The sequence below is a fragment of the Rousettus aegyptiacus genome, unplaced genomic scaffold (assembly GCF_014176215.1).
Source record: "Rousettus aegyptiacus isolate mRouAeg1 unplaced genomic scaffold, mRouAeg1.p scaffold_m13_p_14, whole genome shotgun sequence".
NCBI classification, from domain to species: Eukaryota; Metazoa; Chordata; class Mammalia; order Chiroptera; family Pteropodidae; genus Rousettus; species Rousettus aegyptiacus.
Window position 1 is genome coordinate 20,066,087 of NW_023416289.1, and position 15,943 is coordinate 20,082,029.

The 15,943-nt window shown below is 34.7% G+C and overlaps 1 protein-coding gene and 1 non-coding gene across 8 annotated transcripts in view; both read left to right on the forward strand.

Moving 5' to 3' along the window:
- The window catches only part of CNOT1 (CCR4-NOT transcription complex subunit 1), an 80,918-nt gene that overhangs the window by 48,321 nt on the left and 16,654 nt on the right, over window positions 1–15,943 (forward strand). For 3 of the 7 annotated variants that reach the window (XM_036231497.1, XM_016155979.2, XM_036231498.1), the window contains 17 exons: window positions 655–856; window positions 1,938–2,084; window positions 3,192–3,316; window positions 3,554–3,840; window positions 4,636–4,714; window positions 6,483–6,713; window positions 6,990–7,130; window positions 8,061–8,240; window positions 9,781–9,897; window positions 10,264–10,374; window positions 10,705–10,782; window positions 10,959–11,136; window positions 11,970–12,100; window positions 13,525–13,821; window positions 14,488–14,628; window positions 14,722–14,826; window positions 15,471–15,590. In XM_036231497.1, coding sequence (XP_036087390.1) covers window positions 655–856; window positions 1,938–2,084; window positions 3,192–3,316; window positions 3,554–3,840; window positions 4,636–4,714; window positions 6,483–6,713; window positions 6,990–7,130; window positions 8,061–8,240; window positions 9,781–9,897; window positions 10,264–10,374; window positions 10,705–10,782; window positions 10,959–11,136; window positions 11,970–12,100; window positions 13,525–13,821; window positions 14,488–14,628; window positions 14,722–14,826; window positions 15,471–15,590 — 2,670 coding nt within the window. The remainder of the gene's footprint in view (window positions 1–654; window positions 857–1,937; window positions 2,085–3,191; window positions 3,317–3,553; window positions 3,841–4,635; window positions 4,715–6,482; window positions 6,714–6,989; window positions 7,131–8,060; window positions 8,241–9,780; window positions 9,898–10,263; window positions 10,375–10,704; window positions 10,783–10,958; window positions 11,137–11,969; window positions 12,101–13,524; window positions 13,822–14,487; window positions 14,629–14,721; window positions 14,827–15,470; window positions 15,591–15,943) is intronic. The other 4 variants (XM_036231500.1, XM_036231502.1, XM_036231499.1 and 1 more) reach the window with 2 other exon arrangements.
- LOC118611549 lies at window positions 8,874–9,011 on the forward strand. The gene has a single exon (XR_004954508.1). It is a non-coding gene; the product is annotated as a small nucleolar RNA SNORA46 (small nucleolar RNA).

Consider the following 15,943-nt stretch of genomic DNA (forward strand, 5'->3'; position numbering starts at 1 on the left):
GTCATGAAGATCTGAAATAATACCACAAGCTGAGAAGCTTAGAAGTGCAGTTATTAGATATTTTTGAAAATCTTGTAAATAGCATGCCTTCATCCATCTATCTATCTATCTATCTATCTATCTATCTATTTATTTATTTATTTATAATTAAACTAGAATTTATCTCTATCCCCGAAGATTTTTTAGATTTTGACTAGATTTACTTGTTTGGACTGGAAGATTTATTTTTAATTTCTAATGCTTTTATTGTATTTAAAGTTAAATAAGATTGAGGGCTTTTTTTGTTTTAAAGTGGCTAATTGGAAATTTTAAGGCCCTAATATAATAACTGTGCCATATCAACTCTAGATGCTTAGTTAAATTACAACTGCAGGGCAATTCATGTTAAATGTTATTCTTGGAGTTTTGTAGCCCTCATATTGTGGCTCTGATACTTTTGCAGAGGCTAATTCTTTAACTCTACTTCAACTGATAATACTAAGAAAAAAGACTAGCATACTTGACTTGATTTTGGGATTTAAGTATGAAGATTGGGGTTTTGCAATTTAGTTATTAAGCATATGAAAAACTGTTGATAAAGATTGTTTTACCTTTGTCATAAGTCTGTCTTTGCTTGAAGTATGTTTAATACATTTTTATAATGTTTTTCTTTAGATTGACCCTCTAGCTGGAATGGCATCTCTTAGTATAGGTGGTTCAGCTGCCCCTCACACCCAGAGTATGCAGGGTTTTCCACCAAATTTGAGTTCTGCATTCAGTACCCCTCAGTCACCAGCAAAAGCATTTCCACCCCTTTCCACCCCAAATCAAACAACTGCATTCAGTGGTATTGGAGGACTTTCATCACAGCTCCCAGGTAAGGGTGAGTGGGGATGCAGGTTATTTGTAATATTTATCATGCCTTAGTGTATGATAAGGGATATGTAGTGACTGTGATAAGGAAAGCAGCTTAAACTAAATTGTGAAAGTTGCTTTAACATCTGTAGTTGGAAAGAGAAAAACACTATACTATTATAATATTAATTCTTTGAATTGCAATTTAGATACCATATTTTTAAAGTTAGTGAAGTTCAGTAAGGAGTCTGTATTACTAGATGGTAATGTAAGAAGTAACAAGTGTGTTAATCACAAATTCTGTAGGACTAAGGCTTAGATCAAGAACTCACAGCTTTATGAATTACTCAAGGTTTGTATAATGAAGGTTGGAAATATTTCACACTTCAGATTCAGGTGTGTGTTCTTCACTGTACCTCACCTACTTTGAAAATGATAATAAATCCCTAAAACTTGTCAGTTTCTTAAAATATTTTGGCTTTTAGCTTTATATTGAAATAAAGGTTACATTTCCCCCGTCTTTGGACCTGCTTGTTTTCTTCTAAACTATAGGTACCTTTTGTCTTTGTAATTTTAAAGTATTAAAACATAAAGACAAAGATAATGACACTATTACCTAGTTAACACTGCAGCTATATGTTTCTAGCCTCGCCGTTCATTTATGTACACCAAATTTACTTAGTAAAGCCTTCTTAGCAGAGTACTAACTATTGTAAGATTGTTTGCTAGAGTTAAGAGGAATAAAGAAGTCTTGGCTGATGTTAACTTAGAAGATAGTAACATGAAATTTTTCAGTTTTAATCGTTGAGGAAAGCAAGCCGGTTTTTCTTATTTTGGCTACCTTATATCACATATGAGAATGTACAATTAAAATTTTGCATATGAATATCTTATCAAGAATATAAAGAAACTAGTAGTTGTACATGCTAAAGAAATTTTGACATTGTTTTCATCTATTTATTTTAGATTCTTTCTAAAATTAAATAGACATTATAAGAGAGCTAACAGGGACCCTGACTTTAAATAAGAACGTATGTTTTTGATGTGAACGAAGTCAAGAACATGAGTAATGATAAGACTTCTGGCTGCTTCGTTCTTTCTAGTAGGTGGTCTTGGCACAGGCAGCCTGACTGGTATAGGAACTGGGGCTCTTGGACTCCCTGCAGTGAATAACGATCCTTTTGTACAGAGGAAACTGGGCACCTCTGGACTCAACCAGCCTACATTCCAGCAGAGTAAGATGAAACCTTGTAAGTGGTAGTGTTGTCTGTGATTGTGAAGTATGACTGATGCACATAAAACTTTTTTGATTATATGTCCAATTTGTTGTTTCTATAGTTATATGGACAAAACATCGACTTAATATATTGTTAGTAGGGCCATATGTTGATATGCCTCCTTGATCAGTGGGAGTAAATTTCACAAATTCGAATTACCAGAAAGAAAATGTGAGATACCACTACCTTTGATCTGGATTGCTGGAACAAATTGATGGATCATTAATAAGAGTTAGCAGCCTTAGGGGTGTTATCCTAATAGTAAGAAGTATAGTAAAGAGAAAAGTAAAACTTTATATTTAGAAAGAAAAATCTTATACTTACCCTAAAATTTTGTTATTATTTTTTGACAAATCAAGAGCAGGATTTTCGATTTCTGTTTCAGCTTAGTAGTTTATAAAATAACTTTTATTTTAAGGTTATAGCTTTACGATATATATAATAATCTTACTATATATGATAAAGATTGCCACATAATAATATACGTGATGTAATTTAATTTACAAAGTTTCACCTCCTTAGCAAGTTTTATCTCAGAATCCAAGAAGTTCTCTTTGTCAATACATAGGTATGATTAACTTATAAATAACCTCGTTGTTGGGACTGAAATCTTCATTATATGAGATTTCAAACTATACCAACTGACTCGAAAAGTTTAGTGTGAAAGACTTGTTTGAATGTTATGTTTTGTAGCATGCTCTGTGTTTATGTGGGTGTGTCATGCACATGCATTGATGATTCTTTTATGTTGAGTGTGATGTTTATTATAAACTAGTAAAGAGTTGTTAACCTCAAATGAGGTCGTATTAAGGGTAAGTGCATTGTGAATTTGAACCTAGTGGACTTTCATGGCATAATTAAGGTAGAACATATTAAGGTAGAACTATAGTTGTAAGACAGTTTTGTTTAAATTCTTTATGTGAACTCGAAACATTTAAATATCGAAACTTGACTACTTAATGCTTCAGTTTGATTTTTCCTTTAAAATTAAAACTATATTGGTAACTCTAGCTCTCTGTGTTTTATGGGGAATAAAGTAAGAGCCTAAATGTCCACTGGTTGCTTTTCTTTTTCTAACAGCGGACTTGTCTCAGGTGTGGCCAGAGGCAAACCAGCACTTTAGTAAAGAGATAGACGATGAAGCAAACAGCTATTTCCAGAGAATATATAATCACCCACCACATCCAACCATGTCTGTTGATGAGGTGAGTGTCTAGAATGATCAAAATCTTTATGGTTTGGGTAAATCTTAAATGCCCTTTTTAAAGTTTTTAGAAATTTATCTCAAAGTGTTTTGATATATCTGTGCATCTTTTGAAACTTTAACATTATCTCAAGCTCAGTTTATTGTTTATTCTGCTTAATAAGTATTAAGAGTATTTTAGGAAAGCTCTTAATAAGTTTCTTTTATGTGTGTATTGTTTTTGTCTTGCTTTTTCCAGGTATTAGAAATGCTACAGAGGTTTAAAGACTCTACCATAAAGAGGGAACGAGAAGTATTTAATTGTATGCTAAGGAACTTGTTTGAAGAATATCGGTTTTTTCCCCAATACCCTGATAAAGAGTTACATATAACAGCCTGCCTGTTTGGTGGGATAATTGAAAAAGGACTGGTAACTTACATGGCACTAGGTCTGGCCCTGCGCTATGTTCTTGAAGCCTTACGCAAGCCTTTTGGATCCAAAATGTATTATTTCGGGATTGCTGCACTAGATAGATTTAAAAATAGGTGAGTGGGTAGGTTTCCTATGAAGCTTATCTTTATAATATAAAGAGAAATAATACCTATCATTTATTAACTGTTTCTTGCCATGTCCCATCATTATACATGTATTAACTAATCTTAACAACTGTATGAGGTAGAAAAGGAAGATGTAAAAATGATTGTTACTTAGTTATAAATTAAGGTATACTTTATACACAGTGAAAACCACCATTTTATTGTACAGTTCTTAAGTTTATACAATTGTGTACCTACTACAATTACAATTAGTTCTCTTGTTTCCCCTTTGCATTTCACTTTCCCCGACTTCTAACCGCTGGCAATAAACTATCTTCTAGAGTGTTATTAAAATGGACGTATGCACAATTTGTATGAGTGATTTTTTGCACTTAGCATGATGCTTTTCCAATTCATCCATGTCGCTTCATGTTTCATTGGTTTCTTCTTGCTGACCAGTATCCCATTGTATGGATTAAGTACAAATTGTTTTTCCATTCACCTTTTGAACATTTTAAGAGTTTCCAGATAACAGTTTTAGTGGCTCATTATAATCTAAGTAAAATATGACCTTTTAAAAAACACATATACTGATGTCTGATGTAAAAGGAGTGAAATTCATAAATATTTCCCCCCTCTACTTATGTGCTTTTCCCTTTGGCATTCTCATCAAGTAAGATATATCATAGGTAGAATGAGAGAAGTGGTCTAGAATAGCCTTTAGAAGAAAATTTTTGTTAATTGTACGGCTTCTGTTTGGTCTTCCATAAAGTAATGCATGAATGAATGTTTTTTCTTTGGTAGATTGAAGGACTATCCCCAGTATTGTCAGCACTTGGCTTCTATCAGTCACTTTATGCAATTTCCACATCATTTACAGGAGGTAAGCGAACTAAAACCTTTCTAGTGGTGGGAGGATTTATCTATTTTAATTTGATTTTGGACACTGGGAATGGCTTTAAGATTTCTTAAAAGATTGGCATGATGTAGGTATACATATAATTTGTTGCTTGTTTTTCAGCTTAATAATCATGAAAAAATGTCATTTTTGGATGATCTTTTCTAAGTAATAGTTTTGCGTGATTTAATAAAATGCTTTTACCTGTATTTTAAACTGATGATGCTATTGAAGAATAGATATCTTTTACTATTACCAAGAAAAACTTCGCTTTACTTTTAAATGGATTTGGAATGGGAATCTTGGATAAAAATGAGTGATATTCCTCTGATTTAAATATGATTCAAAGCTGTTTCATGTAAAACTTAGATCAGTGTTTCTCAGAAATATACCCTCCTTACCACTTGCTTTGATTTCTTTGAGATAATCTTTGAAAAGGAGGGCAGTCCCTAAGGAAATGGGCCAGAGAATATACATTTTAAGCCATCTAACAAGATCTTGAAATTTCTAAATCATTATTAGAGTGATTGATTTTCGGTTTATTTGTAAATATTCATACCTTTGTCTTTGGTCAAAGTCAGCTTACAGAAAAGAAGAAAGTTGATTAATATTTTAACTTTATTTTATACAAAGCAGATAAATGGCTTTGTAAGATCATATTTTAAGGAATCAGATCAGAATTTGAATCTGCTTTTAATTCTACATTATTATTTAGTCCAGTGTTTTCTGCTTCATTCCCTTGAGGTGGTTTGTAAGAGGGCAGGGCTATTGTGATGGCTTAACCTAGGACACCATGGACTGAGAGGCAAGCGTGTATTGATTTATGTGAGGGGGTCAGGAGAATGTACCAAAACTATAGTACTGAAACAGGAAAGCAGAGTTCTGAAAAGCTAGGACATGAAGTTAGAGGCTTATCACAATCAAATATATTTGGAATTAAGAGCCAGGAATGTGGATCTCAGAAGGCTGGAGAGCAAGAGGGGTGGCATGGAAGTGATCACATGAAACAGTGGTCCCCAGAGAGGGGAAGGAGAGGCCACTGTTTGTATTTCTATACTTAGTCAATTCAAAGGGCTATATTCTCTTCAGAGATTATCTTTTCTAGTTGAAAATGTCCTTTTTTGAATAGTTATTGAATATGTAGATAGTAGTTTATTTTGCCAGAGATAGACTATTGGGAATGATATCAGGAATCCTCTAATTTGTGTGTGGGAACAAGGTTTATTGGTCTGTGAAATGAAAAACACCTGTCCTAGAACATCCACTATCATCACTTACCCTCTAGTTGGCTTGGCAGTGTACAGTGTGTTTTTGTTTTTGTTTTATAGTAATATTACTGACATTGCAGTGGGTTTTTTTAGGCCTTAGGTTCCTCATCAGCATCCAGTTAAAAAAGATCAGTTTAGTATATAAATTTAAAATCTTTTAAAGTATACATGTATAAAGGAATTTAAAGAAATTTATATGCAGGTGTTTGTGGCTGCTCTTTTAGAAGTTATTTTGCTAGACTAGTTTTTTCCCATAAATATTAATGTTTTAATCTCCTAAGGAATTTGCAGTGTATCTGCTTATGTGTCACATATTTAGGTAAATGGGCCAGGATGGGGCAAGGAATAAGAGATAGATGAACCCAAAGATTACTCTGTGATGATTTCTAGCCTCTCAGAAGTGAGGGGAGTGTAATTCAGATTTTTCTATTTTCTATTTCTGTTAAGAACTCTCTTAATATGTTTTCTTCTCCCTGTCCCCGCAGTATATCGAGTATGGACAGCAATCTAGAGATCCTCCTGTGAAAATGCAGGGCTCCATCACAACCCCTGGAAGTATTGCACTGGCTCAGGCCCAGGCTCAGGCCCAGGTTCCAGCAAAAGCACCCCTTGCTGGTCAGGTTAGCACTATGGTAACCACCTCAACAACCACCACTGTTGCTAAAACGGTTACAGTCACCAGGCCAACTGGAGTCAGCTTTAAGAAAGATGTGCCAGTAAGTAGGTTTATCTTTTTTTCTCTTCTAAAATTTGTTAGGTTGTAATATAAGCATTACTGAGCATGTATTTTAATTTTATTATAAACACATGCCTTCTAAAAAAGGTATAAAGACCAGCATTTCTCCCTTTATCTTCCTTCCCCAAATTTCCCAGAGGCAGCTACTATTAATAGTTTACATAGTCTTGCCAGCACTTCCAGTGCACAATCATAAACACCATGTGTATTTTTTATACATTTTAATTTGTTTATTTTATATACTTTATTTCTTTAGCCTTCTATTAATACTACAAATATAGATACATTGCTTGTGGCCACAGATCAAACTGAAAGAATCGTAGAGCCTCCAGAAAATATCCAAGAGAAAATTGCATTTATCTTCAACAATCTCTCACAATCGAATATGACACAAAAGGTGAGCATGATGAAATAGTTTATATATCACTATGAATGCTCTCTATTCTTATCCCTAATGGGTTGGGGGATTTATATTTGACACTCTGCATCCTTTTTAATACTCACTTCACTTTAAAGGTAGAGGGTAACAGTGGTGTGGTTTCTGTAGACATTAAATAGCACTAGTTTTAAATGTAGTGTTCTGTAGTGAGTTAACAGGTGGTTCGAAATAAACTTTATGATCTCATGATGATGGAAAGCTTTATTTGTACTTCTAGTTACAACTGATGTCCCACCCAAAGACCTTTAAGAGCATTTATTAGGTGCCTGATAACAGAGGTGGACCTTGTGAAAAACATATACTTGCTTTACAAGACTGTGTGCTAAGACAGTACTTGGAAATGCCTCTTTTAGCCCATAAGATTAGCCTAAACAAGTAGGTTTGGATATATGCAAGTAACGTTTTTTACAATCCCACCATAATTGATGTGGAAAAAAATTGAAGCCTTTAATATCCTTTTTGGAAAAGAAGTATCAAACTTTATACATAATTCCTGGAGATAGAAATTTAGGGAAACGTATTTCTGGTGGTAGGTCTGTTAAGTGGCAGGTTATAGATTCGTAGTTTATCTTTTTTGGTCAGATGGAAAGTTGGGTAAGATGGGGGTAAGGGACTACATGTTTTATAATTTTAAAGTTGAAGGTGATTATAGATGTTTCAGTCCTAATCCCCCATAGTTTGAGAGATGATTGACTCTATACTAGTATGTAATAAAACATTGCACTTCATAGCATCTGTCTGAAAGTGGGGAGAGAGATGATAGCAAGGTGATTTAGCTCCTAATTTTGCAAGAAGCCATCTGATGTAATATTGTTCTCAGAAACAACACACATATCATATTTTACCATCTTCTAATTGTACGCTTCTCATGTCAAATTGGTTGGCTAGGTTGAAGAACTCAAGGAAACTGTGAAGGAAGAGTTTATGCCTTGGGTTTCACAATACCTGGTTATGAAGAGAGTCAGTATTGAGCCAAACTTTCACAGCCTGTATTCAAACTTCCTTGACACTCTGAAGAATCCTGAATTTAATAAGATGGTTCTAAATGAGACCTACAGAAACATCAAAGTAAGATTTAATTTTTCTTCTCTGTTCTTTTTCTGTTTCGAGTTTGGAAATACTTGATTGTACAGAAAATTTGGAGGTGGGTGTTTCTATATTAGGTAGCTATGAAAGTTGTTCCACCATTTGTTTCAAATACAGAACTAAATTTCATGAAGAATGTCCTGTTTAATTTGTTCTGAATTTATTTTCATCATTATATGCATGGTTTTAAATCTTGACCCTCTCTGCATGTTAACTTAACTTTGTTCACATCCATGTTTTATTTGCAATATGCTCTGAGCTCTAGTCCATTTTTTTCCCCAATAGTCATAGAAATTCATTGTATAGATGTATATTGCTAATGGATATTTAGGTTATTAACTTTCACTATTGAAGAAACTACTGCAGTGCATGTTTTTGTTTTTGTCTTTAAATGCTAGATCTCTCTCAACTCTAGACCTATTTGTAGACTAGCTGTTGTTTAGGATTCTGAGCAGTTTATTTTAAGGTCAGACTCTTCCTAATGAGCGAATGCTTATTTCATAAAATTCAAGTATTTTATTTCTTAGGATGAATAACTTTAAAGAAAATGGTGTGAACCAGCATACAGCTGTGATTATTCCTTGCTGAATCATTTAGAATATTGGCTTAGGAGCCAGCACTATATTTAAACCTGTGAATGGGAATTTTCCTCATTATAGGTTACGCTGTAGTGCAAAAGAATTCCTGGCTCTTCCTGTTGCACAGCTGACTTGGTGCCATTCTGCTGTTGCTGTATGGAGTTAAGGAACAGTAACTACTTTATTATCTGATAGCAAGGATGACTGAGATATATGAAAGTTTCCACAGACTTGAAAGTAAAATCTCAAGATCTTTTAAACAGAATTTTAAATTGTACATTTAAATTTATAGCTATAAATTAAGAGGTACCATGTAGTAGATGGATATATGGTGATGGTTCTGTTCTCCTTAGGAAAGTAAGAACTAGAGAATTAATGAAACGGAGTAGGTGTTTTAGAAATTTGCAAAGATGTTTATAAGCAATAATATACTGTATTTCAGAAAGTTATCTTTTCTCCAGCTGTGTACAGCCTCCTAAATAATGCCAAAGATTGCAGTAGATATTATAATCTTGGTTATGTTCCTTCGTGTGCCTGTTGTCTTGAAGGACTTAAAAGCATGGATAGAGTTGTCATTTGTATTAAATTTAGCTATTCATAATTTACAGTTGGGTCTTGTGCTTCAAACGAGCTAACATTTTCACAGTTTTAAAATACTTTTCTGTGGGAGCATACATGACACTTTTAACCTGTGTTCCTTGTATTTTGTGTGATGTAGTTAATATTACCTATTAAAACAATGTAAAGAAAAATATGTAAAGGTAAAAATGTCACCAAACACAGCAAAATAGTGCTGTGTTAGAATGGAGTAGATCTACTTTGGGGGCATACTCTCATAATTGATGGCTCGTTTTTACCATAGGTTAATGGAATTTTCAAACATTTAATTGAGTTATTTTTTTCATAAGCTCATTTTCATACTTTTAATCCTGTATTTTTTTCAGGTTCTCCTGACCTCTGATAAAGCTGCCGCCAATTTCTCAGATCGTTCTTTGCTGAAGAACTTGGGACATTGGCTGGGGATGATTACACTAGCTAAAAATAAACCCATCTTACATACTGTAAGTTACAGCTAAATGTTCATGTAAAACTTGAGAACGTTCATATTATGTCTACAGCATATTGTGTCTAAAAGTCTTGACTTTATTTGGGGCTATTTTAATGATTATTAGATGTTTGTAAGAATTTGGTCCATGTTTTAAATCCCCAGTTGAATGCTCATTTATGGTCCCAACATTGTCTAGCAGAATAAATAAAAGCTACTAAAGTATGATTTTCATTACTTCCTTTCTGTGAGGCAGGGGTCAGATATTATATTGATTCTTATTTTGAGGATGCGTTTGATAGGATGTCTTTCTTTGGGTACTTCGTAAGGGGTTTTGAAGTATATTACCAGCTTTAAAAAATATATATATTTTTAATTCTAGGACTTGGATGTAAAATCTTTGCTGCTAGAGGCTTACGTTAAAGGACAACAAGAATTGCTCTATGTAGTGCCCTTTGTTGCCAAAGTCTTAGAGTCTAGCATTCGTAGTGTGGTGAGTAGATTTTAATATTTTATTGATGGCTAAATTTTAAGAGTTTGTTTCAGCACAAGATCAAGAGATTATATCCTTAGTTCTTATGAACATAGCTCTGCTTCAATCAGTTTTTCTCAAGTAAACTTGGATTTCCGATGTGAAAGGTTAAGTAGAATTATAGGGCTGATTCTAGTAGGTGGTTTGGGTTTTGGTTTTTTGCTGAAATATGATATAGATGGGAAGGCTAGGGGTTTTGTTATGGCCACATAAATATAAATGCTTAACTATTTTAAATAATAGAAATTAAAGTGATTTGGGGGCCAGCTTAACATAATAGCTTTTCTTTAGGTTTTTAGGCCACCCAACCCCTGGACAATGGCAATTATGAATGTATTAGCTGAGCTACATCAGGAACATGACTTAAAGGTAAATTTATTGCTTCTTCATTCTTTGGAATATTGTCTGCCTTCACGTTATTAAAATTTACAAGAAAAGTATTTGGGGGGAAGTAGCACTGTGATAATTGGGTGAGAATAGTGTATGTTATGAATAAAACTACATTTTTATTTAAAAAATTCTAATTGGATATTGGAATTATGCAGTTAAACTTGAAGTTTGAGATTGAGGTTCTCTGCAAGAATCTTGCATTAGACATCAATGAGCTAAAACCTGGAAACCTCCTAAAAGATAAAGATCGCCTAAAGAATTTAGATGAGCAACTCTCTGCTCCAAAGAAAGATGTCAAACAGCCAGAAGAACTCCCTCCCATCACAACCACAAGTAAGTGTGATAATTAGCTACATCTCTACTTACTAAAATGTTCTCTTAAATGGTATATCTCCATGAATATGGCAAATTGTAGTTGTTCTATGTTATGTGGTGCTAAAATTTTGTATTTTTTTTTTTTGGTGAGCTTTCTAAATTATTAAGGAAACATCAATATCTAGGCATTGTCTTACTGTATTAGAATCTATCTGAGTAATTTACATTGTAGTCTTAATTATGCGGGGTTATTTTTTATATTGTTTGAGATCTTAGAATTCATGGCATGCCAGTCTATGTTATTCCTCAAATCTGGGGATGGCCAGACCAGCTAGACCTTAGCCCTGAGAGAGGGGATTATTTTACGTGAGTCAAGAGGATTGGAAGTGTGGGGGCTATAGAGGCGATGTTGAACAAATGATTTGGGGAGGTATGATTAGAATAAACCAGCTTTTCTTACTCAACCCTCAGTAGCTAAGAATTCCCAGGTGACCCAGGGAATAGTCTGGGTTGAAAATATACACTTATAATAAAGAATAATCCAACAAGATTTGGGCCTTCTAATATGGCATGACCCCCCTTTATTTGTTTTCCATGCTATGGGCACTGTCACTGACATAGTTTTACATGCTTTGTTCAAATCTGTTTGTTTGTTTGTTTTTTTAAATCCCACACAGAATGTCCCTTATAATTCAGGATAGGGAAGATGTGACCTGTGCCACCCTCAACCAACTCCCCACCCCCAGTCCAATTAGTTTAATGGACTAAAAGCTGTTCGATATCTTGATAATTTTATAGTAAGGTCAAGAAATGTGCTTTTTTTTTATTAGCTGTTATCTCTTTACATTTAGCAACTTCTACGACACCAGCTACCAGTACCACCTGTACAGCCACAGTTCCACCACAGCCACAGTACAGCTACCATGACATCAATGTCTATTCCCTTGCAGGCCTGGCACCACACATTACTCTAAACCCAACAGTAAGTAGACACCATACCGTCCCCCAGCTCTGCTTTGTGACTGGGTAAACTGATCACCTGGCCTTCCTATACCTCTTCGTTGTGGAGTCCTAGGTTGTAAGCTTCTGTACAGAGAGCCAGAGATTGGGAACAGCTATGTAGTATAGCTGGGATTTTCTTTCTACTCTAAAAACAGTCATTGTGACTAGACGTAATATATAGTTACCTCATGTCCAAACCCATGATATTAAAAATAAGACAACTGGCAATATAATCACAATCTTCAAGAACTCCTTAACACAGGTCAGAAGATCCTCAGTGTATACCGTAGCTTTTTGCTCTTTATTTTCATTATCATGTCACATTACCCTTGCATTAAGCCACTTTTTTCCCCCAGATAGCTGGAACTGAGCTGATTTCATGTATGTATATGAAAACTCCAGGTCAGGGTCTGGAAGTGGGAATTCAGGTCTTTTAAGTTATCTTTTTGTGGCCTGGTTCTGGGAGGCAGTCTAGTCTAAAGTGATAAAGTAACTTCTCAATCCTTTTTGTATACTTAAGGGCAATATTTTACTGTGTGTATTCAGATTGACAATTGATTATCTACAGTCTTTTATTATGCTTAACATTTTTTAGTTCAGAATCAGATATGTGGAATTTTCATGGTCTTTGCTTTTGAGAAACAATGTTCACAAATACAGCAGTAACATAATCCATTGAACTTTTGTATTTAAAGGACTTAAAATGATTTCAAAGAGATCATTTTAAACTGGTCTTCCTTTTTTTCTACAAATGGGGCACTTAGTATCTGAAGGAAAAACCTAGTTCTAGAAATTATGATGCCCCTTTATATAACTCCCAGTAATACTTTTGTGTGTTCTTCATTAATATTTTAAAAATTTCTTAGAAATTAAGTTAAAGAGACTGAGTTTTACATATTTTATACCAGAGAAAAGATTGGAAACAGTCTTTCAAATGGAGTAAAAGGCTTCAATTTACAATAATGTAAAATGCTTGCTATTTTAAGGAATTTATTCGTAGCAATACATTTCATAGAAAGCATTTTCTCTGTAAACTTGATTCTTTTTTTTATTTCTCTAAGCTGTTAAAGAAGTTTCTTTAAGAATACTTGAGCCACAAAATTTACCTGAGCAAATAGTGTGTCTTGAATCAGGTAATGCATGTTGTATTGAACAATTTTGCCCATTAAACTTAGAATTTTGAAAAAAATCAAAAACATATTATGCCTCACAAGGTATATACTGAATCCTACTCTCTCTTTGTAGCCCAGCTTCTGATTCTTGAGCTTTTTATTGGTTAAAGTGGAAATTCGTAGTTAGTAGTTAACCTTGAAACAATTCTAAAATCATGCGTGTGATTACTGGTGAAAATTGAATTGTCTTATTTAGACAAGCTATTGACATAACTTTTTTTTTTCTACATAGATTCCCTTGTTTCAGGCCCATCCACAGTTGAAGCAGTGTGTGCGTCAAGCGATTGAACGAGCTGTCCAGGAGTTGGTCCATCCTGTGGTGGATCGATCAATTAAGATTGCCATGACTACTTGTGAGCAAATAGTCAGGAAGGATTTTGCCCTGGATTCTGAGGAATCTCGAATGCGAATAGCAGCTCATCACATGATGCGTAACTTAACAGCTGGCATGGCTATGATTACTTGCAGGGAACCTTTGCTCATGAGCATATCTACTAATCTGAAAAACAGTTTTGCCTCAGCTCTTCGTGTAAGTTGATTATTTCCTTGCTGTAGTACAAAACTCATTAACTGCTTGTCTGAAAGTTTTTCTTCGTGTTTTCACTTAACTCTGTCACGATATTTGTTTGATGTCTTTCTCTTAGATTGTAAATCTTGTGAGGTAAAGCATCATGTTTGTTTTTGTTCACTGTTACATCCTAAACACAGTGTTTGGCAGATAGTAGATACCCAAATATTTATTGATTTAAAGAAATGAAGGATTTTAAAAAAATGCATACGTTAATAATAACCTTGATTCTGTTTACCATGAAGAATTTAGAGTGAAGCACTTGAGTAAGACAGTACAAAATGTTTAAAATGACTTTATATACGTCCACATATAAGTACATACTCTTCAGATAACTCAGTTATATTAACTTTAGGTCTCAAGTATCACGGTTAATAATGCCTTTTCTGTTTTCATATTGCTCACTGTCTTTACAACAGTCTGGTTAAGATATTTCGGATGACTGGTATTTTTATGTACAGATGAAGAGGATTGTTAGACTATATTATGGTCACAGCCAATGAGTCATAAGTACAGTGAGAACTTTTTAAAATTCATTTGCCTAAGCACTGCATTTATTACCTTCTCTGTCTTGTCTATCCACAGAAAACTTTAAATCTTTTTCTTTTGTCTCTCTTCTTCCCACAGACTGCATCCCCACAACAAAGGGAAATGATGGATCAGGCAGCTGCTCAGTTAGCTCAGGACAATTGTGAATTAGCCTGCTGTTTTATTCAGAAGACCGCAGTAGAAAAAGCAGGCCCTGAGATGGACAAGAGATTAGCAACTGTAAGTGTTTAGCATTTGCCGTTTAAGTTTTTTGTTTCCTGTTTAAGAAAGTACCTCATAACAAGAACCTCAGTGACTTTTTTTCATTCGCAGGAATTTGAGCTGAGAAAACATGCTAGGCAAGAAGGGCGCAGGTACTGTGATCCTGTTGTGTTAACATACCAAGCTGAGCGGATGCCAGAGCAAATCAGATTAAAAGTGAGAATTGGGGGCTGTGTCTCTTCTTGCCCCATCTGTTTTCTTTCTGTTCTTGTTTCTTCAGCTCCTCACTGGGACTAGGACAATGGGGTTAAATGTTGTTTCAAAGAAGGCTTCTCACTCACCTTAGTAGCATTTCATGTAAAGGCAACCTGTGGAGAAAGTATGGATAGAGCTTAGATGTGCTCCCTGCCCAACCTGCTCCCAGTTGTTGAAGTGCTATTTCTGTAAAGAGTTCAGGTGCCTGTTACTTTTATGTTTCCCAGCTTGATCTTTCCTTCTGGCACTTGTGCTTTTATTGCTAGTTGCTCATTAGTGACAAAATGTTAAAAAAAAATTCGGTCATTTCTACCAGCTCCAGCTCCGTTGGAGGATTGCAGTGGTGTGGTTCTATCAGAGGCATTTTTCCAGTGGTAAAACTCTTACCAAATTTATAAATGAGGGTGACTCTGATAGGATTCAGGGAAGTGTAAAACAGCGTGTACACACACATGCATATTCAGTCTTGCTGTTACACATCTTAATGACTCCTGTGTCCCTTCTCAGAACGCCTGTGCTTACTTCCATGCAAACTTCCCATTTTCAAAAAAATTTTCCTTTGAGTGTGAAGAAGATCCTATCAAAATTGATTTTCTTCTTCCAAGGTTGGTGGTGTGGACCCAAAGCAGCTGGCTGTTTATGAAGAATTTGCGCGCAATGTGCCTGGCTTCTTGCCTACCAATGATTTAAGTCAGCCCACGGGATTTTTAGCTCAGCCTATGAAGGTAAATACTTGTCTTGGATTAAATTGAGTTTTACAGTTTAATTTGAATGTTTTTGTCAGTTAATCTGTCACTTGCTTCCTGGAGTTTAAGGGAAATTTTTTGTGAGGTTATTTTAATGCTCATGGCCTAATTAGAGGAATTTACATGGCTTCCCTGTTTTGTTTTTATTTTATTTTAAGTAGGAATGTTTCCTAAAAATTTAAAGCAGTTATTTACAGAAAAGTTGAAATTGTAGGAGGAAACATTTTTCCCTGAACCATTTGAACATAAAGTGCTGACCTTGATGATTGATGAATCAATCACTCTTGAATCCTTTGATCTGCGATGTGACCATAGTACAGCCATTGAAACCA